Consider the following 14159-nt stretch of genomic DNA (forward strand, 5'->3'; position numbering starts at 1 on the left):
TCACATACACTGCTTTTTTTGTTGTTTAACGGATTGATTAACTACCCGTGTTTCTAAACGGCGAGGCGTAGGAATATGAATTTAAAAGGAGCCCTGCGTGATGATCCTTCTTCTGCTCACTAATACTTTTAGATTCCAGAGTAAAAAATGAAATGGGAGTTATTTCTTTTTCCAAATATGTTGGGGTTTATAAAACAAACTGCTTACGTACAGTACAGGGAAAGTAATAGTCTGATAGTACATAGTATTTGTGGTTCAATAAACTTTTACTCTTACCTAGAATCTTAAACATTTTTATCTACTGTACCTTGTTGAGAAGGATGTGTCAAAGATACAGAATGAAAAAGAAAATAAACAGAATTTCAGGGTTTTGCCTCAGATTAAAACATTTTCTGGGATATCCAAGCAAGATTAGCCTTAGCCTCCAGAATGAAGGATGAGGACAGACTGCATTTTCACATTTCAGAAAAACCCAAGATTGATCCCCAATTTTTATTTTACTTTTTGACAAAACATATAACTCGGACTTTGTCGGTATTTCTGCCCAACACACCCATAAGGTTTTAAGCCAGTCTCGAACATATATTTGAGATATACGGCAAGTGCAAAACTTTGTCATCAGATATAAAAAAGCAATAAAGGTCTTCTTAAAATAACACAACAGTAGTTTTGTGTTTACTTGTCATTATGTGCACACCATCCTTTCAGAGTACAGTATAAAATACAATTATTCCAATGTGTGTATGCTGTCTCAGCGTGCTTGCTGCAAAAGTAAATGAAAATAAAAAAACACCATGTCACACCGAACAAAAGCTCCTTAATCGAAATTTTGTTTACTTAGTGGACTTTTACCTATGCTTGATTCATTTTTTTTCTATCCAGATTCTGATCCTCCATATTTTTAAGATGGTCTTAAAACAGAAAGATCCTACCCAAACACAGTGCATGATCTTGTATGTTATGAAATGCTCAGACCTTTATAAAGTTTAAGACACATATCCTCACTAATTTGGCATGCTACATTTGTAGATATAGTATGTTTCATTGTCAATGATATTTAACAGTATTTCTAAACAGGTCTACAAAGTTTAGAGAGCTAAATCATATGCAAATTTTGAAATTGGAATGCAAATATTATCTTACGAGTGCTTATTTTAGATTATTATAATACATTTTTAGATCAGAATTATAATACAGAAAAATGTATTTTATATAAGAATTTAGGATTACAAAAACATGCTGTAGATTATATCTTAAAACTTCCAGGAAGACAGGCAGAAAATGTGATGGAGGTTTACCTAATATCGAGAGATCTTTATTTAGCCCTGACAAGCATCCACTGTACAATACATGAACATTAGTTCAGTTCTCAGCTAGAGTGTAAAGAAATGGAAATGATAACATTTCTGCCACTGAACAGCAAAAATATATATGTACACATATGCTGACACTGATATATATATGTCAGCCATAGTGCTCAGCATGACCTCTCCTTCCAGTACTAGGATTAGTGTTTTAATTGGCCACTGACCTAGCCTCTCCCTAACATAAAACTGCTGGCACAGATCTGGGACTGTGCTCTGATACATCTTGGACCTTATCATTAAAATTATCCTTAAAGTTATTTCCCAGGTTTTTAATCACACGGCCGTCAGAAGGAGCTGCCCGAGATGAAGTCTTCTATTGTTTTATGACGCCCATAAATTTTAAATGCAATGAAATACAAGGTACCACGTTTTCCCTCATTGAAAAAGGAGAAATGCAAGCACCCGAAAAATGGTTCAGGATTTCGGGAAATAAGCTGTGATATTTCTAGCCCGGTCACTGTAGCTGAGCGGCCTCGATTCTGTGTTTATACAGCTCTACCACAGAAGAGATGTTTCTTACCCAGTATAAAAGGCTTGTTAGCTAAAGCTTGTTGTTCTAGCAGCGCTGTCACTTTTTCCAAGACCTTTGAGATTTAAATGAAAAAAAAACACTAAAGACTGTATCCCTCGTGGACTCAGCTGAATGAGTCTAAAAGCAAAGTATTGATTTCGAGTTACCTATTTGAACTCTGCTGTGCTCCTCTCATTATATTCTAATGCATTCATATTTCTGTAATCTCCCTGCTAGATGTTTTTTGGATAATGGTTCAAGAGAAAAATAAAACAGTACTGCAGCCATATGATATTTTCCACATCCAAAAATGGACAATTACTGTGACAAAACGTTCTCCTAACAACTCCCAGACCACCAAACCCATAATTGACATCTAGCACTGTGCTCTGTGAGACCCTTTACCACACAGTGGGATAATTTTTATTTCCTTTTTACACCATGAGACAACTTGCTTCCAACTGTGTTACCTCCTATGGCTCCTATGGCTTTTAACAGATTTATGTTCGTTTTCCCAAAATCCTACCACTCACATTTTTAAAGACCTCTTACGATTATTATAGTTCCCATCCATAAAGATACTTAGGTAGGCTGTGTCCATACGATTGCCAAACGTTGAGTTATTATGCCCCGTATATATATGTGTAAGTTTGTTTATATTGAAAAAATATGGCATACACACTATTATGTGTGTGTGTGTGTGCGTGTGTGAAAATATACAGAAAATGAAGGAACTGAATATCAACAAAAGCATACTGCAGATTTGCAAATGCACATGCTGAGGTGAATTTCGTGCTGGGGAAAACAGAAACGGGAAAACAATGTTTGGCTGTGGAGACATCTTCATCTGTGTCTTTTCTTCTTTCCTTTTTTCTGCTTTTCAGTGCTCAATTAATCCGCACGTGTCAGTTTCCAGCTCCCCACTCAAGACTCACGAGATAATGCTACACTGCATTGATGAGCCCCACCAGGGATGAAACTAGTCTATATTTTGTAAATTGTTTTGACTGTCTTGAGATACTACCAGGAGTATTTGCTACCCAGTGAACACGTGAGATCCATTATTCATCAGGTGAAAGGACAGGGATATAGGAGTTCATACTGTATATGAATACAAAAAACCCCACAGAGAAACTGTATTATGCTGAATGTCAGTCTATGGGATGAACAACCAAACAGCCGACAAAGGGCCGAAGCCCACCTAGGATGATGATTTCAAAACGTACCTAAAACAAATATTTCCAAGGACCAAGAACGGCAAACTGCTCTGAGGTTTCAGGATTTCCAACAAGAACAGGAAACTACCTTCAGGCTGCTCCCTAGTGAAGAGACAATTCAGGAAGCTCCCATGGAGTGCAGCTCCGCCCTAGAGAGAGGAGACCACTGGGGCAGCTCTGGGGCAGTGTCATGAGATGACTGTGCCCGAGGGGTAGAGTACAATCTGGATGGGTTTGAAACCCTCCTAAATCCTCTTTGCTGCCTCCTAGGGGCTGGGGTACTTTGCCGTGTTACAAACGAGAGCCACTACTGTCCACCCTTCCACTGCAGGGGTTTCTCAGTCTCAAAAAGATGTTGAATTCCAAAGCACGAAGGCTTCTCCCTGCCATCGTCCGTGTTCGGACGAAGTTCTGAGGCTAGACTTCAGGGCTGATGCTTTCAAAACGGGGCAAGCAGATAAGACAAAACTGAGATTTAAAATTGGATGAATAACTATAGGAGGGCTGTGCAACAGGAGGTTGGCCCTTCGCTCCAATGAGCTTTTCGCTAGTAAGTAAATGATCCCAGAAGTTTCTTCCTTGAAAGAGCCCAGTCTTTCACCTTCAACAGCATGGTCAGGTGGCTTGTTCCTGTCCCCTGCATCTTTTGTGCACAAACGTGCTTTCCTGCTCTCAGTTTTAAAATTTCTGTTTTAATATGAAAGTACACTTTTACCATAATACCCCTTGATTTAAATTCTAAGCTTTTACTTCCATCCATCCATTTTCTAACTGCTTCTTCCAGCGCAAGGTAGGATACACCCTGGACAGGACACCAGTCCATCACAGACGCTTTGACGTACATGTCCTAACACTGTGTTTGCCTTTTTCTATTGTCTCTCCACAAGAGATGAAAATGCTATGTCAACAAAAACACTTTACGTCTTTTTCAAAGGTGGCTTAATAGGCTGCACTGCCAAATTAGTATCTATACTTTATGTTTTTGCTACCAGCATTTAATGCTCGACAGATTGTCTGCATTAAATACCACTGGCCAAGTGTATGTCCAGCCTCAAATTTTCTCTGAAACTTTTTTAATCTGATTTCCAGCTTCTACAGGGTCCATACAGTTATCATTATTGGTAACTTGGTTTCGGTTTAGAGCAAAGAGCAGTGAACTCTGTGCTGCCTGAATTGTGCTGCCCTGGGAGCTAGCAGGTGAAAACAATAAATGACACCTGACTCTATTTGTCACCCTCTAATGTACTGAAGGGGTGACAGTACTGAAATCACTCAGAATAGACTCACAAAGTCATGGATGGATTTTAAAGCAACAGCAGAAGAGTTATGATTTGTAATACTTTCACAGCTTGACAGGTGGCTGTGGTTGCTCTTTGGATCGGTTAATGTTTTGTGAAGCCTGTGTGTCTCTCACATATGTTACATGGCTGCAATAACAAATGTCATCAGGTGCTGACAAATCGCTTAACTTAACAGCAGCAGAAGCATCTTCCAGTCCGATCCTGTCAGATCGGAGCCGGGCCTGGTCAGGACAGGATGAGAGACGTCCAAGGAAAAGCAGTTTCCTTCCGGTGCTAGGGGAGCAGTAGGTGCTGTTATTCCCTCCAGAGCCGAACTTCCATAAACCACAATTCCAGTCTGGTGAGTGAGGGAGGCGCACTGTCAGAGGGCCCTTCCTTCAGGTGACACATTACAGCGAGGTCCTAAACATTCCACAGCATTTTCCAAAGGAGCAGGGATCTGAACACCCGCGCCCTAGCTAAGCTGCACTCCGGGTTTGTTCAGTCAGCTCTTCCCACAGTTCGCTATTAATCCGAATGTGGAAGCAATTTCCACCCCTCGATCTGGTCTCCAGTGCAGTGAGAATGCTGATACTCACGATGGCCGCCTCTCAATGCCTAGTGGTGGATGCTGAGGGCCGTCTAGTATTTGTAAGATACTTTGGGATCCTTTTGAATGAAACACAGAACTAAATATAACTATATTATTATTATTGTTATTATTATTATTTCAGTGTACCAATCTTATCTTATTCCACCATTACAATACCACGATAATTCCTGCTCTCTTCACCACAATAACGAACCCTGACTGGAACTCAATAGCGAAACCAAGCTACACACCAAGAGCTGCTAATGGCTATTTTCTTGAAACTACTACATTGTAAGGCCACAGGGAGCTGGGAAAGAGTACCTTTGTTTTGAGGGAGCTATGCTCTATGGCTGTGGGTTTCTTAGCTTATACTATCTTCTGAAAACTTGTTGGATCCCAAAGGACATATGAAAAAGCAAACCTTCAGGGGGTACATCTGTAATACTACAAATGACAAACTTGGGGATACATTTTAGTTTCTCTTTAAACTTACTAACTCATTTCAACCATTGACGTAGAAGTTACACTCTGACAGTCCAAGGTATGCAGAAATGTACTGTGCACAGCCAAATTAAAGCGAAATTAAAGAGCAACGGAGTGCAGGTCAGGTGTCTGAGACAGCAGTGAACACAAGCAAGTAAAAACGGAAAACACCCCAAAGCTGAACTGTCCCTTTATGTAGGCAGCTATATCCACATATGTCAGATTTAGCGTTGAATATTACTTTTGCAAATGCTACTTCTTTTATTTAAAAAAAAAAGCCCCATTCCCATTTGCATCAGAAACCGTATACCTGCACACGGCATTTTAAAAATTGAGACATCGCAGGTCATCTTTTGCCTTGAACAGTCATTCGTTTCGTAACACCACCATAGACCTATGGCTTAGAAATCAATTGCACAACCAAAACTTTGTCGAGTGGGCAGCTCTAGAAAGAAACGGAAGACAACGTAGGCTAGGCAGTTTTAAATCATTTTGAAGCCTACAAAAGTGCCCCGAATAAAGCCACTTAAAAAAAATGGAAGACGGCTTTTCGTTTATAGCTTCGCTGTTGACCGGATAACTGCTTGTTCCTCCTCCACTACTAACTGTGCGGAGCCTTGAAATGAGAAGACCAAGAACCGTCTGGAGTGAGGTTAAAAGGGAACACGGCAGACCAGCACAAGAGCTGATAAAAATGTTTTGCCTCATAAATGACACTGAAACCTCTGTAAATCGCAGTTTCGTACCTTGAGTAATTGATCTTCACAGATAACCTGTTGCGAGCCTCACGAATTCGCAGCAATGCACTCCGTCAATCGCAAGGGAGCGCTATCGAGCGAGTTCCTCTCACTGCAAGCGTTCATGACCACAACCCTACCACTACCCTCCAAAAAAAAAAAAGCGGAAAACGATGATTCTGGGTAACCAAAGTATAAATGAACGTTAGCTTTCAATTGCATGTGCAGTAGCTGTGTCTCAAATGCTTGGTTTGTTGGGAGAATTAATCTATTGCTACAAGAGGGCTGTCGAAACCACAGCTGTTAAAACAGACAAAGCCCGGTTTTAAGCTTCTGGCAAAAAAAGAATAATTTTAACAAACAAATCCTAATGTGTATGAAGAACATCACTGGTAAGTTTAATTTAAAAGCAATGCAGGTTTATAGATTATAATTAGACCGCTTTCCAAAATAAGGGGGGGTTGTTTCTTAATTTGCAGTGCAAGGTTGACAAATCGGTATACAATTTTGACTTCTCTCAAAATTGCGCTCTCCTTATACCGCAAAACTACTGAAAGGAGAATTAGCGTTTGTTCATGAATTTCTGAACTTGTCGAGCCCGAACCGTGAGCTTCAGTGTAGGTGGGGTGGGGGGGGGGTCGATGTTGATTTCGAATTGTAACCATCAGGTTTGTCGTCAAGTTTCAACCTAGCCGCGTATCACCGGCGTGTATATTAGCTGTTTTAATAATGTTGTGTCTCCTTGCTGAGCTGTCACTCTCAACCACATCACAGGTTCCATCAGACGGAAATATAATTGGCCGTTTCCTTCTGCTTGGAAAGGGGCGCTCCGTTGGGACTATATCCGCCTCCCTTTTTATATAAATCTTGAGTGATTATTCACACACGCTATAATACTGGCTTGAATACGGGCGTTAAAATTGTTTACTTTACATGTCATGCTTTAATTACGGACAATATTTGGTATTATTAATATTATTCCTATTTATGATTTAGCTCCATTAAGAAAATCGTGTTTATTATCTCCAGTCAGTAGGGGGGGAATGTAGTCTATCCTTGCACATTATTTTCTTAGCCAAACGACGTGCGGTTATTGTTTTTCAGCCTAAAATCTCAGATCATCAATAACCGTGGTACAAAAATAGAAAATAAGAGAAACTGTCCAACCTACTGTATACATTCGTCACAAAAGTCAGACCGAAGGAGCACATGAAATAAATAATCAAGACACCTTTTTGGAGGTAAGAAAACTAAACTCCACAGGCGTCAAGTTTCCACTGTGCATATTTCACGCCTTTATTCACTCTCAGTACGTGTATTCTTTGTAAACAAATCTCTACAATTTGTCATCTGATTTACAAGAAAAGAATTATCGAGAGTATAAAGAGAAAGTGGAAAGAAATCTTGCCAGTTTCTCGAGATTTTTTTTTTTTTGGTTCTCCGATAGATCACTTTAACGGTTTGGCTTTTATACACACAGGTCTACACAATTCGCCGTCTCGTGTAATTATGCATTTTTAAGGATCGTTTTATTTATGTCTAGATATATATATTAGATTATGATTATAAAAAGGTACTGTTAAAAAAAATCGAAAAATCTCTTTTATAATTTTACCCGTCTTAGTTTTGTACGTAGGACACAATATTTGTCCACCAAATAAAAATAAAAAAATATCTTGCGATATGTAGATGCAGGGGGTATAATTTTAAGCCTTGTAATAATTTATATTTAAATTTAACACTGAACTTGGCACTTCTAGGGCGGATTGAACTGCGTAGCGGTAGCACCTTGGAAAAATAAACGACGTGAAGTGATGGCTTTGTGATTTTCCGCCGCAAGGGCTGTGCTTGAATTTTATTTTTATTTTTTATTATTATTAATAAAAAGCTGAGGCCGGAAAAAAAAACCTGCGAGAAGCCATGTGGAAATGCGGTAGTAAAACGCGTTCCACAGGTCATTAGGAGCCCTGGAGCAGCTCTCTGTTCACGTGTCCTGGATAAGGACTCGGTAACCGCCTGCTAATGAGAGCGCAGTGAGCTGTTCAAGGGCCGGGGAGCCGGGCTTGAAATTAAAACGGGTTCACATAAGTAGCGTCTGGGGCGAATACACGAGACCATGCAATGGTGCTATAAAACAGCTCGGAAGCGAAGGGGAGCGCAACTTTTTGGCTGCCTCCAGGTGAGTAACGATGGCTTGCATTTTAACAATCGCCTGCCTCTCGTACCTGGGACGTTGTGCAGCACCAGGCTGGCGCTACCGCCGATTTTATACGGCGAGATACCGGCTTTTAAAACACAAGTTGAGAGAAGGTGGCGCAAACGTGTTTTCATTCTGTGGTATCTGCCTTTACGTTTGATCAAATATAGTGTTGGAAGTCCGTTTCTCATCCGCCTGAGCAGCTTTCTCTTAAAAGCGTGTACTACCTAAATTTCCTCCCCAAAAATACATATATATAGCTGGCCAGAGAATTGTCATTTTATCATCCGAGAAATAGAAAAGGAAGCGCGTACCTTTATTTTGCTTAAATTATTTTTGGGTTTTATATACGCGTTTTAAGATTCTCCTAAATGCTTTGCGGTGACTTGTTAATTAGTAGATGTCTAATTAAATTAATGTCTGCAGACTCGGCCAATGGGCAAGGAAGGGTGAAGGATGTATCCCATGAATATCCCAAAGCCCCACCCATGAACCACACAGCAAATTGGGAGTGTGAATAAAGTGATCGTATATAAATGCCCTGAACCAATTTTATCACTTGCAGATTATAACCCGAGTTGTGAAAATCTGGAGGTGTGTCTGTTGCGAGGCTACGGTGTTTATCAGAAGGGAAACTCGCCGCCTCTAGAACAAGTTCTCCACGCAGCAAGTTGCTCGCTTAAGCAATTTTTTTTTTTATTATTATTATTTGGAAGCTTTAGTGCCTAACAAGTTGGTGTGTTCTCTCTCCTTTCTTTAAAGAATGCAGTTAGGAGAGGCGCTTTTACCCAGCACGCCTATCAATTTGCCCAAGACGTTTTACAACCTCTCCTCCTCAGAGAGTAACAATAACAGTCCCGGATCGACGCAGCTAGACTTTCAGGAGGTGGATCGGACAGACTCGGAACCAGCGAACGGGTCCAAAAAGTACCTGGGCACCGGGGGCAACAGCATGTTGAGCGAGGGGGAGACCGAGACCTTCGGCGGAGCTAAAGTCGCACCAGACGGCAGGAAAAGTTCTCCAGGTGTGGGTGAAGACGACTTGTCCAGCGGCGGCGGCCGCTATAACATAGACGGTCTGGGCTCTGAAAGATATTTCATATCGTCCACCCCCCAGCAGGCCACAGAGGTGGGGAATCCGTGCTCTCTGTTCCCCTATGCAGGCCAGCCGGGGACGGTGTATGCCGCGTCCAGCGGCTCCAGGTACCCAGCCTCCTTGCATTACGGATCTGTCCTCCAGCCCAGCGGGTTTTCCTCCGCTGTCTGCGCCGGTAGGAGTCAGTTTGGGCCGGGGTATCAGTTTGGACAAGGTCCGGGGTGCCTCTACCCTTCGTACCCGGCGACAGGTCCGAGTATCGGTTCGTTGTCCGTCCCGGGGACGGGGACTGGAGTGCGGGCACAAGTCTACCTCTGCAACCGGCCGCTGTGGCTGAAGTTTCACAGGCATCAGACAGAAATGATCATCACCAAACAGGGAAGGTAAGAGATGTTTTCAAGTTTCTTACCGCCGTTCACGGTCCGATAATGGATGACATTTGTGTTCATCCGCTTTCTTTTCTCCCTGTGACTTTCGTGAAAGATCACAGGCGAAACTGCGATAGTAGTGAATTTCACAGACTCATCGAATTTCTTATCGCAAGGGCTGCAGCTAATCGATTTTTTAATTGTTGGATTTGCTACATGTTCTAATGCCAACGCTGTAAATGGGTGCAAACATAATTACAAAAACGACCTCCAAGGTTTGAATCTCCTATATCAATCTAGTTTAAAAAAATCTGTAAATGTATGTCGTGAATTGTAGTCGCGGAGATTGGAAAATTTTTAGTTTTTTTTTTTGCGAGCATAGATATGAAAAAATGTAGGTGGTCGTTTTCTCTACAAGTGGTTTCGCCAAGTTTCATATTTTAAACGGCGAGTCTTTGATTTCTACATGAATTCATATCTTCGAATATATTTTAATGTGCGTTGAAATAAACTTGGCTATACAGAAATGTAATCGGCAAAATCTGGCACTGGCGGAGAGTTGTGCTGTACTGTTGAAACGGTTTTCGTTCTTAAAAAATCCGATTAAGAAATTCAAGGTGCTTAAATATTGATGGGTATATTTTAAAGTTTTTTTTTTGAATATCGTGCATAACTGAAATATCTACACCTATTTGGGTTGTCAAAAAAAAACAGAAATAAATATCAAATAACCACGAAATGTTCTGAATGAACCTATTGGATTTTATATAACCCTCAAACTCTTCATTATTTTTTCTCCCAAAATGGATGCAATATTAATTTGGGTTGGGGGGGGGGGATCTGGATTCATTTCTTAACTTTATAATTATTCCCCACAATTAATTAGCAGTGCACCTCTAAAACAAGTTGCTCTTCATTTCTCTCAGGCGAATGTTCCCGTTTCTCAGCTTCAACATCACGGGACTGAACCTCACGGCTCATTACAATGTTTTCGTGGAAGTTGTGCTGGCAGATCCGAACCACTGGCGTTTCCAGGGGGGGAAGTGGGTCACCTGCGGCAAGGCGGACAATAACATGCAAGGTACGAGAGCCATTTTAAACCGTTGTACTCCAGGAAATAAACGAATAGGCGTAATGGACTGTCAGTTGCTTTCATGTTAAAAACGCAGACAAAAACAGTTTGATAGTAGGGGTCGTGGGGTGATGAATCGATGGCTAGAATATATTGAAGGATGTGATCTGAAGTAATTTAATTCGTGGAATGGTGGTGCCAGTATTGTATAAAGATTAAAATGCAAAATGGCTGCAATTAAAATGGGGAGGGGAAAAATGTGCATACTGGAGTAACGTTAAATTCACCCTTCTCTTCCAATGATTACTTTGAGTTCAAAAGCTGCATATTTCTGGCTATTTTGTTGCACACAGTATCCTATACATGGGACTCAAAGGCAGTTGTGTTGCATTGTAAATCAAGAATAACTTGTTTCTTAACTTCACGGGGTTGGTTTTTTTTTCTCTCTCCCCATTTTGCTTTTTTAGGAAACAAGATGTACGTTCATCCTGAATCCCCAAACACAGGGGCTCACTGGATGAGGCAAGAGATCTCCTTTGGCAAGCTGAAGCTGACCAACAACAAAGGCGCCAATAACAACAGTACGCAGGTTAGCTGGCATGTCTGGGGGGGGGTGTTGGACACCTTGCGTTTCGATCTTTAGGCCGCTGGAAGAGGGCTGTGCGAAATGCACTTTCAGGACGAGCTTAATGCAGATCACTGGGTCCCAAAACAGTTTCTCCACTGAAAATTGCTAATTGCACAATTAAAGGTGCTTAGGAGCAGAACAAGAGGCAAAGGGAAATGGCTTGAATAGCTGAACCACTAGATGGTGAGGATGTTGTTTCCTGTGGGGGTCTCACCTAGCTTTATTTAAAAGATGTGGGGGTGGGGTTATTAATTCTAGGCCAACATTCTAGGATGGCAACGTGTGATCTAGTTTCGAGCATCTTTTTCTGTGATCCAGATCATGAATTCATGATCTTTTTCCTTGTCTGCCTTGAGGATAGGCTTGAGCATTTTCTTTTAATAGTGGGCTGTGGAATTACAGATGAATTCCTTGGGGGTGCTATGGGTATTTGTGAAGCTCCGTCTGGTAAAGTGGTGCAATTGACCCTTTTATTTTGCAGATGATCGTCCTGCAGTCTCTGCACAAGTACCAACCGCGGCTTCACATCGTTGAGGTTACAGAAGATGGAGTGGAAGACATGAGCAGCGAGTCCAAGACGCAAACTTTTACCTTTCCGGAAACTCAGTTCATCGCGGTGACTGCTTACCAGAATACAGACGTAAGCTGCGTCGTCTGTTCTGAGGAACCCTCACCTCCACCCCCCTACACGCACGCACGCACTCGCGCGCGCACACACACACTCCCCGTTGTCCAGTGACTGACTGATTTTAAAAGTGGATCTTTCTTCTTTATTGGCAGATCACGCAGCTTAAAATTGATCACAACCCTTTTGCGAAAGGCTTCCGTGACAACTATGATTCGTGAGTATCCATCATTCCCTGACGGAAGAGTCCATAAGATGAATGACCATTTTGAAACTTGCACATCTTTTTTTTTTTTTTTGGCCGATTTGATTCAGGAAACAGTTATTTGGATACATGCTTGTGGGGGAAGATGTAATAGTGATGCATCCTTCTCTAAGTAATGAACCCAGAGTCAGTGGCTTGGCTACGTAACGGCCTCCTGCTTAGCTGCCCGTCAGTAAGTGCGGTGTGACCTTCTATCTTCCTGCAGAATGTACACCGCTCCGGAGAATGACCGGCTCACTCCTTCCCCGACGGATTCGCCCCGATCCCACCAGATTGTCCCAGGTGCCCGGTATTCCATGCAGCCTTTCTTCCAAGACCAGTTTAGCAACCTGCCCCAGAATCGCTTCTACAACGGTGAGAGAACGGTGCCGCAGACTAATGGCATTCTTTCACCACAGACTGAGGAAGCAGGAGGCCCTTCTGCACAGAGGTGGTTTGTGACCCCAGTACAGCAAGCAGGCTCGAATAAGCTGGACCTTACGTCTTACGAGGGCGACTACTCCACGAGCACCCTGCTGCCCTATAGCATTAAGTCCCTGCCCCTCCAGACCTCCCACGCCCTCGGCTACTACCCGGACTCGGCTTTCGCCTCGATGGCTGCTGGCTGGGGGTCGCGGGGCACGTACCAGCGCAAGATGACCACGGGGCTGCCCTGGTCGCCGCGGCCGAGCCCCCCGGGGTTCCCCGAGGACCACCTGTCGAGCAAGGATAAGCTGCGGGAGGAGAACGGCACGTCGCCCTGGATTGACACGCCTCCCTCCTTGAAATCCCTGGACTCCTCCGATTCCGGCGTTTACTCCATGGTCTGCAAGAGGAGACGCGTCTCCCCGAGCAGTTCCAGCACTGAAAACTCTCCGACGATCAAATGTGAGGACATAACCACCGACGACTACAGCAAAGACAACTCCAAAGGCATGGGGTACTATGCCTTCTATACGAGCCCTTAGATAACCCCTTCGCCTTTTTTATTTTTGAATGTTTGAATGTTAACTTTCTTTTGTGCTCAGGTCATTTGAGGAGTTACAGTCCCAGATTAGTGCCCCCCCCCCCCCCCTGTTTTCTTCAGAAGTGTGCTATTGTGTGTAATTCTTACTGAAGGTGCCAAAGCTTTTGATTGCTCAGAGCAGCAGTTGTGCCAATATCTGCCCTTAACGTGACAGTATTTTAAAAGCTCTACATTTTTTGATAAGCATGCTATTTTTCTTTTTTTTTTTACAAATCTGTGATCTTATTTATTGAAAGCTGTCTTTAATGTACAGTATATGTGCACTGTAGAATGTGAGGTATCTTGTACAAAATGTCTCCATGCCAGTGTCTATTGAAAATCGGTAATAAAATCCTCTTCATGTTTTCCGAAAAACGGATTTTTCTGGCTTTTGACAATTGGATGGTTCCTGTTCCGTTTTCCTGACGGTGAATCTTGAATAAATCTGCGCAGCATTAAATACCTTCAATTTTAAAAGGCTTTTTTTTTTCTTTCTTGAAGCGGCAAATTTAGCCGCGAAAAGCAACTGTTGTTCAAATATATTGGGGGGGATATATGGAGTTCTCAAACCTGCGCCCATTTTGTGAAATTAATGGGTCTTAATATCCGTGGGTCCGGGAGCGGATACAAACGTGCGCGGAACTTTTCGCTGTTATTACCTTGCTCAATGGGCTGTAATGCTGTTCCCTGTGTGTTGTGTGCCCATACCTTGTGCGGGTTTGTGTGTGACGCTGTA

General features: G+C 42.4%; 1 protein-coding gene across 3 annotated transcripts; it reads left to right on the plus strand.

Moving 5' to 3' along the window:
- The first annotated feature begins 6409 nt into the window (after positions 1-6409).
- On the plus strand, positions 6410-13901 carry eomesb (eomesodermin homolog b). Of its 3 annotated transcripts, XM_088928628.1 has the most exons (8): positions 6435-6579; positions 7292-7428; positions 9147-9863; positions 10775-10929; positions 11388-11509; positions 12030-12188; positions 12329-12390; positions 12644-13901. In XM_088928628.1, the coding sequence occupies exons 3-8, from the start codon at positions 9148-9150 to the stop codon at positions 13383-13385; spliced, it is 1956 nt and encodes a 651-aa protein (XP_088784754.1). In that variant the 5' UTR covers positions 6435-6579; positions 7292-7428; position 9147; the 3' UTR covers positions 13386-13901. The 3 variants fall into 3 exon arrangements, with proteins under 3 accessions (XP_088784753.1, XP_088784754.1, XP_088784756.1); XM_088928627.1 differs by lacking the exon at positions 7292-7428 and having other exon boundaries at positions 6410-6579; XM_088928630.1 differs by lacking the exon at positions 7292-7428 and having other exon boundaries at positions 9224-9863.
- The last annotated feature ends 258 nt before the right edge of the window (positions 13902-14159 follow it).

Source organism: Atractosteus spatula, chromosome 12 (genome assembly GCF_055471065.1).
Source record: "Atractosteus spatula isolate fAtrSpa1 chromosome 12, fAtrSpa1.hap1, whole genome shotgun sequence".
NCBI lineage: Eukaryota > Metazoa > Chordata > Actinopteri > Semionotiformes > Lepisosteidae > Atractosteus > Atractosteus spatula.

Coding starts and splice junctions, on each gene's coding strand:
- eomesb (XM_088928627.1), top strand. CDS start 9,148: ATGCAGTTAGGAGAGGCGCTTTTACCCAGCACGCCTATCAATTTGCCC. Junction 10,930..11,387: donor GGCGGACAATAACATGCAAG/GTACGAGAGCCA, acceptor TTGCTTTTTTAG/GAAACAAGATGTACGTTCAT. Junction 11,510..12,029: donor CCAATAACAACAGTACGCAG/GTTAGCTGGCAT, acceptor TTTATTTTGCAG/ATGATCGTCCTGCAGTCTCT.